This window comes from Ovis canadensis, chromosome 2 (genome assembly GCF_042477335.2).
Source record: "Ovis canadensis isolate MfBH-ARS-UI-01 breed Bighorn chromosome 2, ARS-UI_OviCan_v2, whole genome shotgun sequence".
NCBI classification, from domain to species: domain Eukaryota; kingdom Metazoa; phylum Chordata; class Mammalia; order Artiodactyla; family Bovidae; genus Ovis; species Ovis canadensis.
In genome coordinates this window covers 105914885-105934177 of record NC_091246.1, presented here as the reverse complement: position 1 = coordinate 105934177, position 19293 = coordinate 105914885, and the positions used below count along the sequence as shown (strand labels likewise).

Genomic DNA, 19293 nt, shown 5'->3' with positions numbered 1-19293 from the left:
GGAGGGGGTCCTCCTTCCTGTGGATGGTGGGGGGGGGGGTGTGCCGTCTGGCTCCCCCATGAGGGGGAGGGGGAAACTGGGCGCCACATCCACAGTTAATCAGTTTACCTAAGATGTGTATTTGGTCCCACACCCCTAAGGACCTTCCTAGGCCACCCAGGGTCAGAGAATAATTTAAAAACCTTCAAAGCCTGGATCCTTCTTGGAGCCAGCCCGAGACTGGAAACCTGGGAGGGACAAAGCTTTCCTCTTCAAAGTGAGAACAAATGCGAAAGGATTTAGCACTTAGTAGGCAGTCAATAAATGTTAACGTTATTTCTCAAGTCTGGGCTTCCCCTCCTCCTCTAAAGCCACTTCCATCCAAACCTGATTCTGTCCCTTCCTGAAATTCCACAGGACCAAAGGACATTTGAATTCTGAATTAATGGTGCCACTTTCTTTTCCTCTCAGCACGGAAGCCCTTCCTGGGACTTCATTTTGTTCATCTGTAAATCAGGCCAAGGGGTACACGCATGCTGTCCTTCTCAGGTCTGACATTCAAAGGAACTATAACATTGTGCCTGTTACAATTATAACTTCTAACCCCAGCGCTAGGGACAGGAGGAGGCTGAACACGTGGACCTGCGCCACAGTCCCCACAGGTGGGCATTAGAAAGAAGCACCTCTGTGCCAGGACACCTACCTGGGGAGTGCTTCTAACGCAGCCTTGGGCACCCGGGTCTGGCCGACCAGCCCAAGGTCACAATACGCTCTGGCCCTGAGATATGACCCAGAGACACACCCCTGGCACTGGTCCCAACTGAACCCATCTCCACTGCTGTGCTTTGCCACTCAGTCCTGTCTGACTCTTTGGGACCCCATGGACTGTAGCCCACCAGGCTCCTCTGTCCATGAAGGTTCTCCAGGCAAGAATACTGGAGTGGCTTGCCATGCCCTCCTCCAGGGCATCTTCCCAACCCAGGGATCGAACCCAGGTCTTACTCATTGCAGGCGGATTCTTTACCATCTGAGCCACCAGGGAAGCCCTCTCCATTGCTAGAGTCCCTCATTTGTTCCCGGTGCGAAATACCCAACAGGAAAATCTACCACCCAGAGGGATCCTCCAGCTGAGCCGCCATATGGGGCCAGAAGATGTTGGGCCCAAGCCATGGAATGAGTTCCCTGCGGAGGACGGAGAGGAGGTGAGGAGGTGGTCTCGGCTGTACACCAGGGGCGCCCGGTGGCCTCCCCAGTCACCCAAAAATGGGCGCTGCCTGGGTGCATGTTGGCCCAGACCCATCCTACGTCTGGGGCCGAGCGAAGGGCTCCCCCAGCCCCCGCCACCCTGCAGTCACCTCTCCCGCTCATAGGATGTAGAGGGCAGGCCCAATCTCACTGAGCAGAATCTGGGCTCCTTGGAGCTGTGGCCTTCACCGCCACCATCACCCTGGCCGCCGGGTTCAGTCTCCCAGTCTGCTTTCCTTGGAAATTCACGCATCCCTTCTATCTTCTGCCCTCACCCCCACATATTTGTGAAAATTAAATGCCCCAAACAGGGCTCCGGGCTGCCCCTGTTCCGGCCCCGGGCACTCGCACTCGGCATGCAGCACTCACCGAGATTGGGGTGTCGCGCGGCGGGGTTGGCTCGGCCGGGCAGGCTGTGCAGGACCGGGCTGTCGAAGGGTCCGGCGGAGGCGGCGGCGGCCGCGGCCCAGGACGCGCCCACGTCGGCCATGTAGGCGGGGTAGGGGCTGGAGTAGGAGCCCGCGAAGCCGGCTCGCCCGTACTGCTCGCGGCCCGCCAGGCCCGCGCCGGCAGCCCCGCCGCCGCTGCTGTAGGCCGCGGCTTCCCGGGCCGCGGCGGCGGCGGCGGCGGCGGCCAGGGACCCAGTGGTGCCCGGGAAGGAGAAGCGCGGCGACACGGGCGGCGGGGTGTAGGCGGCTCCCTCGGCGCCCGCCTGGCTCCAGCCTGGGCTGCCCTGCTGCGTCCCGGGCCCCGCGCCCGACGGCGCGGCTCCCGAGCTGCCGCCCGAGGCGGCCCCGGAGGCCGCGCCCCCGCCTCCGCCCTGGAGGTAGGACAGGCCGAGCACCGAGGAGGGCACCCGCGGCGTGGGCACGTAGACAGGCGAGGACGCGGCGCCCGCGCCGTGCATGAAGGCACCCGGGCCGCCCGCCTCGTAGGGCCCGGGAGGGGGCCCGTGGTTGGCGGCCATGGCCAGGCTCTGGTACATCGCCCCGCGCGCGCTCGCAGCGTCCGAGTCCTCGGGCCAAGCAGTAATGCGGGGAGACAAAATAGTAACACAAAAATTTAAAAAAAAAAAAAAAAGCGAATAACGTACGGGGGAGGGGCTGTCAAAAAACCCGAAGATCAAAAATCAAAGGTTAAAAACAAACACAAATCCTTCAAAATTATATACATATTAAATCCAGCGTTGAGCAAAAAGACTGAGGTTCTGGTTTACTCAGGAAAATCCCAGATTGAATTTGCGGTTGTTCCCCTTGGTGGTGGAGCTAAGAGGTGGGGGGCGAGTCCACTAAAGGTCCTACAGGATCCGAAGGCGCGGGATGGCGCCGGGGCGCGGAGCTCCTGCAGGGCGACGCGGGCCGGCGCGCCGTCAGAACCCCCGGGCCTGGGGCACAGAGTGCGGTAGGCTGGCTTCAAGGCTGAGGCCCGGGCCGGCTCCTTTCCTCCGAGATGCAGCCGCGTCTAAAGAGAGAACGACAGAGGGAAACGAGGTCATCCAGTGCTTTCAGGGCCCATTTCCCCTGAGCTTGGTTGCTCCTCTCGCCCTACAAACAATATCGTCACTCTCAGGGGCCCAGCTCCTCGGAAAGCTGATCTGCAGAGGCCCCTGGGGTCTGACTGCTGCAAGGAAGCCTCGGGGAGGGGCGCCTTAGAGACGTAGGGCTCTGCAGTTATTGGACGTGTAAATTACTGGTTGTGATCTTGATCAGCGTTTTTCTTTTTTTGTAATGCTTGTCAGGAAGGACTTTAATTTTACCTTATTTCTAGCATATTCTTATCGCAGTATTTTAAAAGACCAAGGGTTTTGGGTTTCCACGAAGAACCTAGAAATCTAAGAAATCTCTCCCCAACTCTTTTCTTCCCCCACCTATCCCCAACTGATCCTGACTGTGAAAGAACTTTAGATTGTCCGTAGAAGACAAGGACAAACTTTATAAAATAAAAAACCCCAGCAACCTAAGAAAATTTTGTTTGCAATCTTTTCTGTTTGTTTGGGCTTTTTTTTTTTTTTTGCTTTTAAACTAGAGGCAGATTCTAAATATTTATAAATGAACACAGCGTCTGGTAAATCTCAGTGAAAAGGTTTGTGAACTCTTATCTATACAACTATACAATGCGGACATCAAATTAGACAAGATACACATTTCTTACAAATAGTTTTATTTTGGAGACTTTGCAGACTGGATACTAAGATGAGAAAAGTGAGAGAAATGTACAGTCACTTTACGGAACTACGGAACTCACTGGATCTCCATTTCATTGAGTGGGTTTTTCACATGGAATCACAGGTCCAGCCATGTATAGAATCAGAACACCAATGAGACTGCTTGGGGGACAGAAACAGTTTGTAGGACTTGATTATTTCCTTGCATCCTGTGTTTGATTTCACCAGGCAATTTTTCTGATAAAAACTAAGCATGCTACGTTCTGAAGCACCTGCTTGGTTCCAGGTCATTTTCTTTACAATTCCACAAAGTAGAAGTTTCTCTCCTCGTTTTACAAAAGGCAGAACTGAAGCATCCAAAAGTTTTAAAACTCCTCTAAGATCAAAGTACAATTAAAAGAGGTGGGGGACAAGATCTGAAGGACTCCAGAGTTTAAGTTTGTCCAGTCCATGCCCACCTTTCTCCTTAAGAAAATGCAGCTAGTCGATTATTGCAATAGCAAACTTATAGAGTTATTTACTGAATTATGTACTAGATCCAGGCTCTGCCACTTACCAAATGAATGACTGTAGACACATTACTTAACCCCCATGCTTCAGTTTCTTCATTTGCAAAAATTCAAATATTAAAGGTAATTATCTTGTAGGGTCACTGTGAGGATTATAAATTCTATATACTTGGCTATTATTACTATTACAAATTTCTAATGTATCAAAACAAAGTGCTTCTGATGTATTATGTACTATAATAAATGGGGCATCTTTATTCCAGTAAAAGTTCTGGAAATGGAATTTCTAATATCATATATAATGCTTTTCATCACTTTTACAACATCACTAATAATAACTGGATAGCACTATATTATATAGTCATATGTTAACTCTTAAATGGTTTATTATTTGCTTTCAAAACTCCGATAAATTATTGGTTTGGTGAACATTTCCTTCCAATAAGTTTAGTTAGAGGATGGATATTAAAAAATTTGACCTGAAATCATCAACTTTCCCCTTCAAAAATGAACACAAAAAATTAATACCTAAAGAAATACCTAGGCTTCAATAAGTAAATTACACAGATTTACCTTAATAAAATATTCAGTATTTAATTTTAAAATCCAATAGTTGACCTATTTCATTGAATTTTTCTGGAATACTCCCCTCAGTTCTAAAACAAATGTTATACATTTCTTTTCTCACATAGTTGCAGGAAAGGAAGATTTATAATTTTGTAATCCAATTTCCAATATACATACAGATGCTAACTTAACAAGCTTTAAAATGTAAACGATGAAAATGCCATAAGTCTAACTTGTCTTTACTGCATTCTCTGCCTTTTTAAAATGGCTGATACATTACCTAAGAGTTGGATTACTGAACAATAGAAGGTGGAGAAAATACCACGAGAGACCTTTCTGTTAAGACGAGAAATTAACTACTCCCTTTAAAAGACTGTTGCTCGTTTCTGTAATTGAGACTCCGTCCGGCGCAGGCCACCCAGAGATGATACAGACAGAACTCCCGAGAATGGCAGAAAAGGTCTGGCCTCTGGAGATTCGGACTTGCGCCCAGTTTTCCCCTCTCCTCCTGATCACTCATCCCAGTTCACCTCCGATTCACAGGCCGGACAGGAATGCTTTTTTCCTTCCTGAGTTAGGGCACAGCCCCTTTCTGATAAATTTCTGCCAGCGGGAGGATGGAGAGCGCCCTAACGTTCCCGTCCATTTACAGTCCCTCCTGCTCCTTCGGTTCTGCTGGCGCCTTCACCCGCGGCCTGCTGCCTAGAAAACTGTCACACCCGAACACCAGCCGGCAATTAACGAACCTGATCGCGGAGTGGGACGTGGAGATCCAGAAGAGGGGGTGGGTCGGTGGGGATCACCCCGTCACCCTAATAAAAACTTTCCCTCGTTTAACCCTCTAACCTGCTCTAGGCTGCAGTTCCTTTTCTGAGAAACACAGGAAATACTTCCCCGAGGCGCTTCCCCAACCTTCCCGGCAGCGCTGGCCCGGACTCCCACGAGCCCTGGGTCCCTCCCCACCCTCTGCGACCAACCCCAAGGCCCCTCGTTTTCTCCGCCTGGTGGCAGCTCACCACCTGGGCATCCTCTGATCCCCTAGATGACCCCCCCGGCCCAAGGTCAAGCGACAGAATTTCGCGGACGGGGTAGCGAGCCCTGGCCAGTTGAGGGACATCGCTGCTCTCCGCCGGGTTCCCGCCCTTCCCTACCCCCCCGCCCACCCCAGCTAATCTCAGCCAGAAGCACTGTGGGTGGGTGGGGTTGCTAGCTGCGTGAGGGGCGTTTAGTTCCCTGGACCCCGGATGGGAAGACTGGGAGGCACAGAAAGAGCGGGCGCTCCGCAGCCATTCCCGACTTCTGAGCGCCTCCCCGGGGCCCTGAGGCCCAGCTGCGCCGCCTCCCACCGCCACTCTGTCGCTCATGGGCGACAGTCCTCCGTCTGAGTCTCTCCGTTTTCGAGCCTCTGGGCGGCCGGTCCCGCGTCAGTTGGTCAGGGTGATTTCTCACGGCCATCATCGCCACCAAGGCCCAGTCCTGCGAGGTGCAGCCAAGGGCTGGGAAATCCGCACGAGGGGCGGGGATTTAAAACGTCCAAGTTCACAGAGAAAGAATCCAGAAGCCCGCAGAAGATCCCTCTCCACTTTCCCCCTAAATCTCACTTAGCTTTAAAGAAACTGTTGAGCCAAAGGAAAGCCGGCTGTGGGCAAGGTTAGGGACCCGGGATGACCGACGTCTCCTTTCCACTCGCTAGTTACCTCTCTCTACTCCCAGGCAAGCCCGCACGGGGAGGAGATCGGGGTTCCGCGACTAGGGAGAAAGAGCCGGGAGAGGGATGGGAAAAGCCGTACCTGCCGGGGCTCGAGCTTCCTGGAGGCCAGCGCGCGCTCCCCCGGGCGCCGCGGCAGCTTAGGCGGCGGCAGAGCTCCCGCAGCCTCCCCGCCGGCCGCCGCGGAGTCCCCCGGCTCGCGGCGCGGAGCCCCTGGCCCCTGCGCCCGGCTCGCCGGCGTTGACTGGCCCGCGGGAGTCACGTGCAAGGGAAGGGGGCGGAGGGTGCGACCAGGCGGCTGCACCTCCACCGGGCGCCGGGCTGCGGGGCTGTTCAAAAAAACTCCCCCAGCAGGCAAAGTCCAGGCTCTGGGATCTCCTCGGAAAACGGCAAAGTGCTTCCGCCCGGGCGCGGGGCTTCACCCCACCTCACGCCCTGCTTGAGGTCGATTCGATTTTGCGGTTTTGCCCTGGATCAGCTTTATTAATGAGACCTCCCCTGCCTTCCACCTCGTCCCTCCTCCCCACGCCTCCTGGTGGTCGGGTTCCAGCCGAGGCTAGGGACGCGGTGGGCGAGGGGCGGGGCTGATAAGGGGAAGGTGACCTCTTGGGAGCGACCCTGGCTCGGGTGTGGGGCACTAGGTCACCGGGGAGTGCCCCGGCTGGCTGCAAGGCTCCGGGTGATAGTGGGTAGTGGGGATCCTCGTAGTCCAAGATCCCGGGTAAGTGGAAGAGACACCGAACTTTGATGGGCCTCCTCAATCGGAGCGCGGAGACCTAACCCGCCCTCCCTTTTACCGTCGCAGTAGCCCAGGGAGTCCGTGAGGCTCCTGCCTACAGTTTTGTGTTTATGCAAAAAGTCCACGCTTTCATGGCGAAGCTCCCAGCCCCTGCGGCCTCCTGCCTTCCGATTTTTCCGTTTTCTCTGAAGCCTGCGGCGCCGCCGCACTAATCTAAGAGACTTAGCAGGCAGGGGCTCGGGGAGCTCGGCAACCCAGCGGGGCTTCTCCGATGAGATGACTCTTCCAGGGGCTCAGCACCCCGTCCCGAGCCGGGCGAGAAGGGTGGCAGGCCTGAGTTTGGAGCCGGCGTCAGTGCCTAGAGGCCCCAGCGCAGCGGGGCTGCGAGCCGGAGAGTCCCTCAGACAGGTCTAAAGGTTAATAGAGCAATCACAGGGCCCTATTACCGCGTAAAAATAACCCATCGATTACCGCAGCCTTCAGCTCCAGATAACAGCTGGCCGGTGGCTCTCAAGCTTTCGGTTAAACACCCCCCCACCCGCCAAAGGTCGTGTTTCTATCCCAAGCGCAGGTTTCTCAGGCCAGATTGGAGGGGTCGGGAGGGGGCCAGGATACCTCCCTGCAAGAAACCTGTGCGCCTCCGAAGTAAGGGTACAAGGCGAGACCCGCTTCCGCAGTCGGTAATCGGTCTTGGATTCCCGGCCTGCGCAAGGGCGATCCGGGCGCCGAGAACCAGGCTAGGATTCGGGGCTGGCTGGAAGGAAACCCCCCAAAGGGATCGTGGCCAACTCGTGGGGATTCTCAGGAAAATCCCGGAGGAAGGACTGAGCGCGGCTGCGCGGGGAAGTCTCTTCCCTGAGCGAAAGGTGCGGAGATCTAGAGGGGCTCAGGCGAAAGAGAGGAAACTGAGGTGCCCAGCAGAGGGGCGGAAGAGCTGCGCGGTGGTTGGATGAACCGACGCCGCTCCCTGGGCTGCTGCCCGCCGGGTCCCTTCGCGCCCGGGAAGCTGAGGGTGGCGTGCTAGGTGTCGGTCCCTTCTCCAGCTTCCCCCAACTCCTCGCCAGCGCCTTGCAGAGTTTGGCACTGCAGATCCCAGGCCTGGGAACTCAAGCCGGGGGGGGGGGGGGGCGGGGGAGGGTCCTGGGGATCCCCGAGGCTGGACCTGGGAAAAGGCGCTTTCGCGGGGACACTCCGACCAGCGCACTTTCAGATGCAGCCGAGAAGGGTACACGGCCCCTGCGCTCTTTGAAACGGGTCCTCCTTCCCACTGGAGTGAGCGAGAAAGCCACGAAGAAAACGGCCTGCGTCAGGGGCCTACGAGGGCTTTCTCAGGAGTTGAAAGGCTGAGCTCAGCCGAACAGGAAGCTGCGTCGGCATCTCTCTTCTCCCTGGAAATTTGTGGCTCCAGCGATGCCCCAAGTCTCAGAGCCGCCTCCCATCCTCGCGACCCCCAGAGGGCGAAAAGGGATGAACCTGGAGACTGGACCTTGGAGCTTAGCATCTGGCGGAGCGGCCATCTGGGAGTCCTCCCCAAAGCCAAGGACACGGCCGCTCCCACGCAGGCTACCTCCACAGTGCCAGGTCGGCCGCGGCGCGAGGGCGCGTGCTGCGAGTCGCATTAGCCGGTTCCGGCGGCGAGCCTCGCCCCACTCCCCCCACCCCCAGTCCAGTGCAATGGAGGGGTCACTTAGCAGTCCCTGCTGTATGTGGCTGTAGTGAGATCCCTAATGGAAAAGCCTGCTTTTTCTAAGCGCTTCCTTTCGAGGCAGCCGGGATTCACTAGGGGGCCGCTCCAGGCAAGGCCTGCGACAGAGCTCCTTTACCACCCCCAGCACCCACCCCACACCTCACCGCCCCCAACCCCCAACCCCCCGGACTCTCCTGTGTACTGAAGCCCAGGAGTCCATGAAAGATTCCTTGCTTCTACGAAAGCTACTGGGACCGAGAATTTTGTGTCGATGTACTCTGTGTGCTCCCACCTTTGGGCCCAGAGCCCCAAGTTTCTTCCCAAAGGGCCCCCAGCTCAAGGACAGTCCAGAGGGTGGTTGGCGAGCCGCCCGCTCTTTTAGGGTGTTTCTTTTTCCCTTGCTCTCTCCCTCCTTCGTTCGCTCGCCCCCTCCCTCCCTTGGGCGAGGCGGGAGCCGCCAGGGCCGGCTCGCCGTTGCCAGGAGCAGAGAGCATTTCAAGGCCTCACTTGCCCGCGGGCTGGAGGAGGTTTATCGGCTGCCGCTAAGTTCCCAGGCTTCTCCCACGTTCAGGAGGCCGCTAGGAAGGGGGGCGGGGGGAGGGAGGCGGTTGTGCTTGGAGGTTCGGACTCCTGGCTATTTTTAAGGAGAAGGCTCTGAATTGGCCTGGGATATGGCCCAACCCCATTCACGTCCTCTTTCCGCCTTTCTTTCCCATAGTCTGCAAGGAAAATGTAATACTGTGAAATTCTTTGACCTCTTTTCCTAGGATTCTGGATCTAATGAAGAGTCAAGTGGTGAGATTTTTAGAGAAACAAGAATTACTAAGATGTGCTTTACGCTTAAAAAAAAAAAAAAAAACCCAAGCCACAAGAATAAGATGCGTTTTCTTGCTCCATTAAGACCTCTGGGACTTGAGCCGGTCCGTACCTTAGAGACAGGTTTGTAGGCAGGACACGTTGGACAAAGGGATCGGAACTCTAGTTCCCTGAAAAAGAAGTTAATAAGCAGTGGACGATGGGATTCACAGTGACACCAGCGAGGGTCTCTCCGTGTGGGGTTCTCCGGATTTCCTGGTGGGACCGGAGCGGGCTTGCTTTAAGCCGAGCCCAAGGCGGTGCCACAATCTCGGTTCTGGCTGGTGCAGTCGTTGGGGACCCCGCGGAAATCTACCTCGGCGGCCGCCAGCCCTAAAAACCAACGACGCCTGAAAGAACAGTGGGCCCCCAAAGTCTTCTAATCAAGAAACCCGCAAAGAGAGAGGACTGGGGAGGGGACCGGAAAAGTCACCCCTTGTCCTGTGTAACCAATTCCTCCGAGGTGTGGACGATACTCTGCGAGCCTGTGCACAAGGACTCCGGGCAGACGGGCGAAGGGACCCGCGCTGGAGCGTTTGCCGGCTCCAGTCCCCTCGCGGCCCTCCAATTCCCCAGCCGGGCCTCGCGCTGCGGGCGATTCCGTCTCCCTCTCCGACAGTCGGTCCTCACTCGCGGAACCCGTACTGAGAGCAGCGCAGCCCTCCGCGAGCGGAGCACCGAGGAGCAGCGTGCGGAGCAGGGCCCGTCCCCGTGGACGGAAAGAGGCAGGACGAGTTAAGCTAGGCTCCCTCCTGAGCCCTGCGCCTCGGCACTGGGGATTCCTGGTGGGAGGGGGCATAAGACCCTCGCCCCCTTTCTGCGGGCACAGTGCTCTGCACCCCGGAAAGGAATTGCCAGCCTTGAGGCCGGCGGACGTGCGGGGAGAAGGCAGCTCGGCTTCTTAATTGTCAAACTTGTAAAAATACTCGGTGTTGCAAGGCGAAGCCCTGCTCTCACTCACAGACCGCAAACGCTTCCTCCTGCTTCCGGCCCTGAGGACTAGAGTTTTTGGCACACCCTACCATATTTTAGAGTCATTTCCAGATTACAGAACACTTTCGAATTCCTTTTTTTTTTTTCCTTCGAGGAAACAACAGCATCGCCGTGCTAGAGGGAGAGATATTCGCGTCCTCGAACAAACCGTAACTCAGAGACCCAGAGCGGTTAAAACCCTTGATGGAGGTGGCAAAGCCAGTGATCTCTGAAATAGGTCTCGAATTTAGATTTCTGAGTCTTAATTCTTTTATCTATTCTACTTAATGGAGAAGGAAATGGCAATCCACTCCAGTATTCTTGCCTAGAGAATCCCAGGGACAGAGGAGCCTGGTGGGCTGCCGTCTATGGCGTCGCACAGAGTCGGACACGACTGAAGCGACTTAGCAGCAGCAGCATTCTATTTAATATCGAGTTTCTACAACGAAACGCTTTTGAAAACCCTCGTTTTGCTTTTCAAATATTCTAAATTTCATTGAATATGTCTCACATTTAACAATTAAAATCAAGGTTAAATAAAACAGCCCCTGCCTCATAATCTAAGAGCCCATGGGAAGGGAAAGGCTAAAACGAGTCTACGTTTTCATTAATTTCGGGAAGGATGCCAAAAGTTTTTTGAATGGGAAGAGTGATCCTCAGGTCCCGGGGCAGCAGAGGCCAGAACTGAAACCCGGTCCAGGCGCCCGCAAGTCCCGGCTTTGTCGCCAGCGGGGCGCGGAGCGCGGAGCACCGGGCGCCTTGCGGCCAGGCTGACGCCCTCATGCCTCCTTTTCCTTCTCCCAGCCTGGCTCCCTCTCCCCTTCCTCACAGAGGACGTCGGCGGGGGTTGGGGCCGGAGGGCAAGGGAACAGTCGCTAGCGCTAGCGGAAGCTTCTGGCACCCACAGCCCTGGCTGCCCTGAGCCTGCAGAATCTTTGAGCTGACTGGAGGGGCCCTACTCTTCGGGACCTAAGCTGCCGCCTCTGGGCTGTCTCTTGGTGATGTGGGCACCATTCTTTCGCTTGTGGACTCTCCCTCCCTCCTCCTCTGCCAGGGACTATTGAAGCTGCAGCACTGGCTGTGCCCAGTACAGCGGAAGAGCACATAAGTGTTCCTGGAATACAAAAAACCCTGGATTTGCTTAATCCCTAGGCCTTCTGTTCCCCAAAGCTAGAAATTCGTTTATCTGTGGTTGTTTGTACACACCCCTTCCTGCCCCACACATGCCAGAATGCAGGATGTATAAGGGCAGCAGGGACTGGCACAGAGTAGCTGCCCAGTAAATGTTTGTTGAATGATTACAGCTACAAAAGGAATTGCTAATAGAATCTCTCAGGGTTGCTGGGAATTGGAACACAGAACCCTCTCTCAAAAGGGAGTGAGTCTCCCGGCACACAGTAGGTGCTCAGGCACCAGCATTTCTCTAAGTAGAACCCTGAGGCCCAGGCCAGACATGGGGAGAGGAAGGCCCACTCTGAATTTCTGGGGAGTGTTTATCTGTGCAGCTGCCTACAAATCTCCCACCAAAATCTAGGCTGTCTCTAAGGAAATCCAGAGACCAAGGACTCTGGAGTCTGTAGGAAGAAGGGATTTCCAGGCGCAGTCAGGATTTTAGAGGTTGAGTTCTGCTGGGAACCGGGTTAGGCGTTGAGGCTACAGCGGCTGGAGACTGAAGCTGCCAGGCTCCTTGGGACAAAGGCCGACAAGCGAAGCCAGGTGTGTTGTCTCCCGGTAGGGAGGGTGGAGGGCCCGGACCCCTACATTTTGGAAAGCTGGAGGAACCCTGTCAGTTAGTAGGACCAAGAAAAAAAATGAGGGAGGAATGGAGAGAGACAGAAATAAGAGGAAGCTGAGAAAGGGGGGAGAGCAAAGAAAGCAGGCAGAAAGAACAGAGAAAAGACTGGCCTGAGAGCCCAGAGGGGCTTCCCTGGAGACTCAGCGGGGGATGGGATTCGTTCCATCCTTAAACAACTCATTCATCCAGTCAATCATCTTACTTTTATTGAGCACCTACTCGGTGCCAGGAGCTTTCTGTGGTGCTGGGAGTCAACATAGAACAAAATAGAGAAAATTTTTTCCTGGGAAGCTTACATTCTATAAGAGGAAGACAGAGAAGAAGTCAAATACAGAGGCCGTGTGGCGTGTTAGGGAAAAAAACAGCTGGGAAAGGACTGGTGGTGGGCACAGAGTAACCGAGACCCCGGAAAAGAGGGGGTGTCGACAGGAGAGGGAAACACAGACTCCAAGAAAGAAGAGATAGGAGTCAAGAGACCAGGCGACAGAAATAGAGAGTGCGACCCCCAGGGAGAGGGGAGGCCAAGGAGGGAACTGGGAACGAAAGGCCAGGGTTGCCGGATGGAGGAGAGGGGACCCCGAAAGGCGACTTCAATTCCAAACCGTGCCCCCACCGTCCCTCACACCCCGCTCCCAGGAGGGCAGAAGTAGTGACGGGGTTCCAGGGCCTGGAGAGCTGCCAGTCCAAGACCCCGACACGCATGTCGGGACCTGTGAGGCTACCGGAGACGCGGTGTTCCCAGCACCAGCCTGGGCCGGTTTCCGCACAGGCCTCCCCCTGCACCCTTCCTGGGGCCACTGATCCCGAGCTGACCCGGAGCTGGAGAAGACGCCCAGGCAGGCGCCGCGACATGGCGGCAGAGCGAGAGACAGGAAAGTGTCAAGGAAGCGCAAAGCTCAAGTGCAAAAACAGCATCTCCTCCCTGCCCCCCATTCCCTGGAAGTCTCTCCACCCTGGGCAGGCGGCTCCCAGAGCCAAGGCCGCAGGGCTGAGCTGAGGACCTGGGGGCTGGGGGCTGGAAGCCCGGCGATCCTGCACGTGGGGGAGGAGCCTCTCTGCTCGGGCCTGGGCTTCCCTGTAATGGACCAGAGGCCACCACTCCTCAATGGCAGCAGGTGCCTGAAGAGAGTGGGCTGCCCTCTCTCACACACCCCTGGGCACTTGGAGGTAATTTTTTGTTGTTGTTGTTTAGTCACTTAGTTGTGTCCAACACTCTGTGACCCCATGGACTGCAGCACACAGGCTTCCCTGTCCTTCACCATCTCCCGGACCTTGCTCAGACTCATGTCCATGGAGTCAATGATGCCATCCAACCATCTCGACCTCTGTCATTCCCTTTTCCTCTTGCCCTCAGTCTTTCCCAGCTTCAGGGTCTTTTCTAATGAGTCAGCTCTTGGCATCAGGTGGCCAGGGTATTGGTTATTTATTAATTATTTGTAAATTATTGGTTTCTTGCAACAGCAGAAGAAGGAAGTGGAAGGCATAGAGCTTCGCACACAGCTCGACCTACCTATTTCAGTCAAAAGAGAATTTGTTGTATTTTGACCTGAGTGAAGAGAAAGACTGGAAGATCCCTGATGGTCCATTCTCTCGGCTAGTTTCAGCTCCCCTGGTATTCACTCTCCTGCATCTGCCTGTTTGACTGAAAGACTGAAAGACTTTACCTTTAAAGTCTGCTTTCTTCCACAGCCCAAGCCCTTTGTAGCAGAGGTGCTAATCAACAGCAAGATGCCAAAGGGCCAGAAACTAAAGGCGGGAAAATAGAGAGGCAAGGGTCCAAACGAAGAAATGGACTAATCAGCACCTAGATGGGGAAGAGTTGGCAGGGTTTTGCTCTGGGAGGTGGAGAGCCTAAGGCAGGAGCCTCTGCACACAGAGCCTGTCTCCCCGCCCCCACCTCATACCACTGCTCACAGAGGCTGGAATCTTTCCCCTGTGAGGGCAAGGATCTTTGCACCTCTACCCCAGGAAGTCTCTGGAGATGCCCTGTTCCCATCACCCACACACTTCTTGGTGTGGGGTAAGGATGGGATGGAGTATTCAGAGCAGACAGAATAAGACACAGCCTTACTTGACAAGAGCAATCAAGTTCTCCATCTCTAGGTAAGTAATTGGTGTTTATTCCTCTTCAAAAGCCCTGAACTCTCTTTCCTCTTCTCTTCCTTCCCAACTTCCCCACCTCCACATACTGTGACATCCCCTCCCCAGACTTCCTGAACATGGCTGTTCAGCAGGTGAATTATTTGCACCCTGCCTCAGGATAAGACAAGCTCAATGTAAGCTGTGTTTTAACCTATAAAAGAGGATTGCTGGCATCTTTAAACTTACAGTTTTATTCACAGTTGTCCCAAACTGGAAGCCACAGAAATGATCCTCAACTGGAAAATAGATAACTAGAGGGACATCCATGCAAGGGAATACTACTCAGGAACAAAACAGAATGGACAACAAATACACCCGACAACATGAGAGAATGTCAGGTGCACTAGGGCTGCATCAAAGAGGTGGAACTCAAAAGACTAAATGAACCCATTTATCTGACATTGTCACAAAGGCAAAACCATAGGGATAGAAGAGAGGTTGGCAGGGGCAGGAGAGTGGAGGAGAGGAGACAGCAAAGGAGGAGGAAATTTGGGGGTGTGTTGGAACTACTAGTCTATATCTTGATTGTGGTGGTGGTTACACCATTTGTATGTTTGACAAAACTGTACTCTAAAAAGGGTGAATTTACTGGATGTAAGTTTTACCTCAATAAATCAGAAAGAGGGGATTTGAAAAAGTATCTTTGAAAAACCAGGGGGTTGAAGAGTATTTCTGGGGCAGGATAAAATTCTTCTCCCTGTTCTCTCTGTCTCCACACACACCCACACCCACACCTACATCCCCCCCCCCCGGTCCCCCCCGCCCCCCCGCCACACACACACACCTCCAGTCTTTAGTGAGACTTCACCTCCCTGGTACACGTTTCACTCCCACCTAAGATACTTCAGAAAAGTGATTTATATACAGAATACAGCCTTGCATCTCTTCTTTTGGCCCTCCTTATTTCAGGAGGGTGGTTGTTCTCTCATCCTGACAGTCCCCGGAACCAGGTAGCAGAAGCTCAGAAATTGCTAAGTCACTTTCAGTCACATTGCTGCTCCCCAAGGCAACCAGCTGGCAGGAAATGAAGGGTGGAGAAACCCAGCTGGCCAGAACCTAGTCAGTCAGAGACTGGATTTTCTCCGGCTGGTCCCATGAGGTAAGAGTAAGCCAAAGTGTGTCCTTGAGAGCATGAGTTTGGCCCCAAGAAGAGAACTATATTTCCCTTTCCATTTGGTGAAAAATGACCTTTTCTGTAAACGATCATATTCAACCCTCACAACAGTTCTGCAGGATAAGTTGTTCTGACTCTGATTCTCGTATCTATTTTCATTACACTTAGCTACAGTTCATGACCTGCCTGTGGAAGGGCTACCATGTAGGTAGATAGTAACCAGAAAAAAGTGCACATTATTCCAGATAAAATTACACTTTTTACCTGTATCTACAGAAATCATGGTCTAGTGGACATCACAAGCCAGCCCAAAGCCACTGACTACCTGGACCACAGGATGGCTCTGATGCCTTTCCCGCTCAACAAAAGTGGTGTGAGTGTGTGTGCACTCAATTCTAGCCCTTCGAAGAGTTGCTGATATCATTGTTTCTAACTCCAATCAAACGAATGCTGACATTAACAGACACCCATTGGTCTTTGGCTTTAATCTCATCCTGTTCACGTGAATTAAAAAACCAATAGCACCAACAATCACAAAACACCACCATCTACAGAGACAGAACAAAACCCCACAAAATACTGTTTCCTGTTAGAAATAAAGCCAACAGATTGGCTCTGTCGAGTTCTCTGATTCTCCTCCCCACCCTTTGAAAGCTTGCTAATTTGGCAGTGGAAGATCCAAAAGGTGGGAAGGAAAGGGAAGTAAAAAGCATGCAGGAAGCCACAACTGGGAGAGCCTGTGACCGTAGCATATCCTGGGGGAAAAAAACTCTGGGGGCCAAGAGAGATTTGATCCTACCCCCAGGCAACCTTGAGTAAATCAAGAGTCAGTCTCTGTCTCTCCTGAAATGAGACAAAACACCATAATCTGAGAGTTCTTTCAGCTTCAGTGTCCAATGAACTTGTATTACTTGGATTCCCTTACAAGTGTTGCAATTTACATAGCAAACATGAATTTAAGGCTTGCTGTATGCCAGGCATCAGGCAAACTGGAGATCTAAGGATGAACACAAGTCTCCACCTCCAAACTGGTTCAGACCAGTGAGGAAAAAGAGCCCTGCAAACAGGCAAAGGGAAAAGTGCTGCAACAGAGAAATTAGAAGAGAAACCACCTTAATGCCTGGAGGGGCGGAGAGTGGGGGAGTAGGTGGGAAGAGGAAGTAAATAATTCAAGGAACTCTATTATTTTTATATGTAGGTGTCCCCCCCCCCAATACATTTGCCTCACTTACTCTTCTCTTTCTAGACCTCAGCACGTGCGCGCCCGCGCGCGCGCACACACACACATACACACACACACACACACACACACGCAGGCGGCTATCTGACTTCGGGGCAAGAGATTGTGTGGACCTTGTAGAGTTCATGCACTAGCGGGCACACCGAGAACCTACAACACGCAGGACTTCGTTCATTCCACATATTTGATGACAATCATGCATGTGTGTCGTGGGTCCCGCCCAGTGCCCAAGTGGCCGGCGCGTGGGCTGGGAATCCGGGGTCAGGAGACCTAGGCTGTCGTTTTCATCGCCACCAGGTTGCGTGACCTCAGGCATGCCCGCTCCCCACTGTCTCAGTTTCCTCATCTGTGAAATGGGAGGGCTGTGTTAGATCATTTCTAAGCTCCCTTATGGCTCTTTAAAAACAAATGAGCATGTCCTTAAAAGACTCTGAAATTAAGAACTGGAATAAAGTCAAATACTTGTTGATGGATAGAAAACGCTGCTTCCGAGCTGCGCGGGGCTGTTTTCGAGCCACGTGGAGTCGGTCCGGCTCCTCGGTGACCGCTGGACTTTGCTGCCCCGCTCTCCCGAGGGGCCGTCGGCTCCCGGCCAGCGCCCGCCCCCCGCGCGGGGTGCCCTGCGCCTCGGGCCGCGCGGGCGGGTGATGGATGGCCGCGGAGCCGGCGGCCTGTCAGGCCTTATTGATGAGGTGCGCGCCGACAGCCGCCGCGTAACCCGAGGCGGCGGGCGGCGAGCGCGGGGCGGCAGGCGGGCGCAGACTCTGCGGCGCTCGGGGTCAGCCCCCGGCCGGCCGCCCCCGCCCCGCGGCGCGCCCCGGATCGGCTCCGCGGAGGGGGCGGCGGGCGCTGGAGCACTTCCCCAGCCCGGCGCCCGGTGCGCGGCCCGGCTTCCTCCAGGCTGTGGCCCGGCTTCCCGGCCCCGCTGGCCCGCGCCGCTTCCCCCGGGCCGACGCCGCAGCCCCGCGCCCGGGCCTCGGCTCTTACCCGGCCGCCGCGGTCCGCGCCAGGGTCCCAGCCCGGAGCCCGCCCCCGCCAGCCGCGCGCCCGGGGGGAGGAGCGCCTGTCCCAGCGGTGGGGCCGCGCAGTGTCTCTGGCCACACGGCTCAGGACGGGAGTCGCCAGTTTCTCAGGCCCGCGAGAGCGCAGCAAGATCAGGACCTCGGCGCACACTCCGTTTGAGCTCACCGAATTTTTAGATGATGATAGAAACCAAGACAGGTAGACAAATGAAAGTCAGTTCACCTACATGTAAAGACGGCAAGTTTCCAGCTTGGAATCCGCCCCCCTTCCATTTTTGTACATTTCTAATGTTCCCATTGCGCTTTTATAATAGCGAATACACGTTACTTGCTTGAAAAAATACGATCCACCTTAGTTCCCGCGCAACCTCTCGCTCGCTCTCTCGTTTCCACCCTCCTCCATCTTGTTTTTGGTCAGTTTTCCCTCCCGTTGTCTTTCAGACCAGAAAAGCGGGCACTCTGACCTCCTGACAAGTTTTGGAACTAGGGCAAGTTGCCTTCTTCCTCTGACTTTCCACTGAAAGCCCCCAGGGTCACCTTCTCCCTTGGTGACACTCATGTGGGCGGAGGGGTCATGATCACAGCACCTGCAAAGCACTTCCGGTGAGAAGTGAAGGAGCAAGTCCGCTCTGGAGACAACTTAACAGGAAGTGCTAAAGGGCTCCCCCCACCCCGCCCCGCCCCTCACCCCAGTCTGAGTTGAGGGCTAGCTCCGACAAGTAAGGGCCTTCATTCTACCTTAGATGTGACCTAAGAACTGGGAACAGGTAGTCTTTTCTTCGGGACACAGTAGGGAGAGTGGGAGGAGGCGGTGTGGCCCAAGAGACTCACAGCAAAAAGCAGCCTTGGCCAGGGAGTCGGATCTAGGGGTCAGATGTCTGGTGGAAACTCATTGGTGTGGAGCTGGAAGTTTTGGGCTCTAATCCTGACTCTGCAGGACCACAGGCAAATCGCTTCTTTGTGCTTTTGTTTTCTGTCTGTAAGTAGCAGAAGCTGGACCCTTCCCTACACCAACACTTTGTGGCTCTAAAGCTCCCCAAGTGGGCATCTCCAGATGGTGCCATTCTGTCCCTCTAAAGGTTCTATAACAAGGGGCTCACTGCTGGTCCCACACAGAGGGAAGGTAGGAACGCCAGACCTTTTAGTCTGAACTCAATTTTAGCCACAGATAATGAGTGTGTTCAGCAAGAAACCCAAAATGTCTATAGCATGTCTATGGTAGAAGGCTCAGACTGCAGACAAAACTTCCATTTCCTAGACAGATGCATATTGAGTAACACCTACCACTGGGCACTTACTATATCCAGGCATGGTGCCAGCGACGTCAAACAGATTGACTATCTCATTTATCTAGGCAATCACTTTATTCTCCCATTTTACAGATGAAGAAACTGAGACACAGCATTATTAAATAACTTGCCTAGCTTACTAGCTGACAGGGCCAAGATTTACAAGCAAGTAGTTTGATTCCAGAACCCAAATGCTGCTACTATGAGCAAAGCATTGGTACTGTGAGGGATGAAAAAGGGAAAAAAACAAGAGCTTTATTCTTACA

At 54.2% G+C, this 19293-nt stretch overlaps 1 protein-coding gene across 4 annotated transcripts in view; it reads right to left on the bottom strand.

Moving 5' to 3' along the window:
- The window catches only part of GATA4 (GATA binding protein 4), a 79634-nt gene that overhangs the window by 46668 nt on the left and 13673 nt on the right, over positions 1-19293 (bottom strand). For 2 of the 4 annotated variants that reach the window (XM_069576755.1, XM_069576753.1), the window contains exon 2: positions 1594-2685. In XM_069576755.1, coding sequence (XP_069432856.1) covers positions 1594-2209 — 616 coding nt within the window. In that variant the 5' untranslated portion in view covers positions 2210-2685. Of the gene's footprint in view, positions 1-1593; positions 2686-6254; positions 6433-19293 lie in introns of those variants that run through there. The other 2 variants (XM_069576754.1, XM_069576751.1) reach the window with 2 other exon arrangements.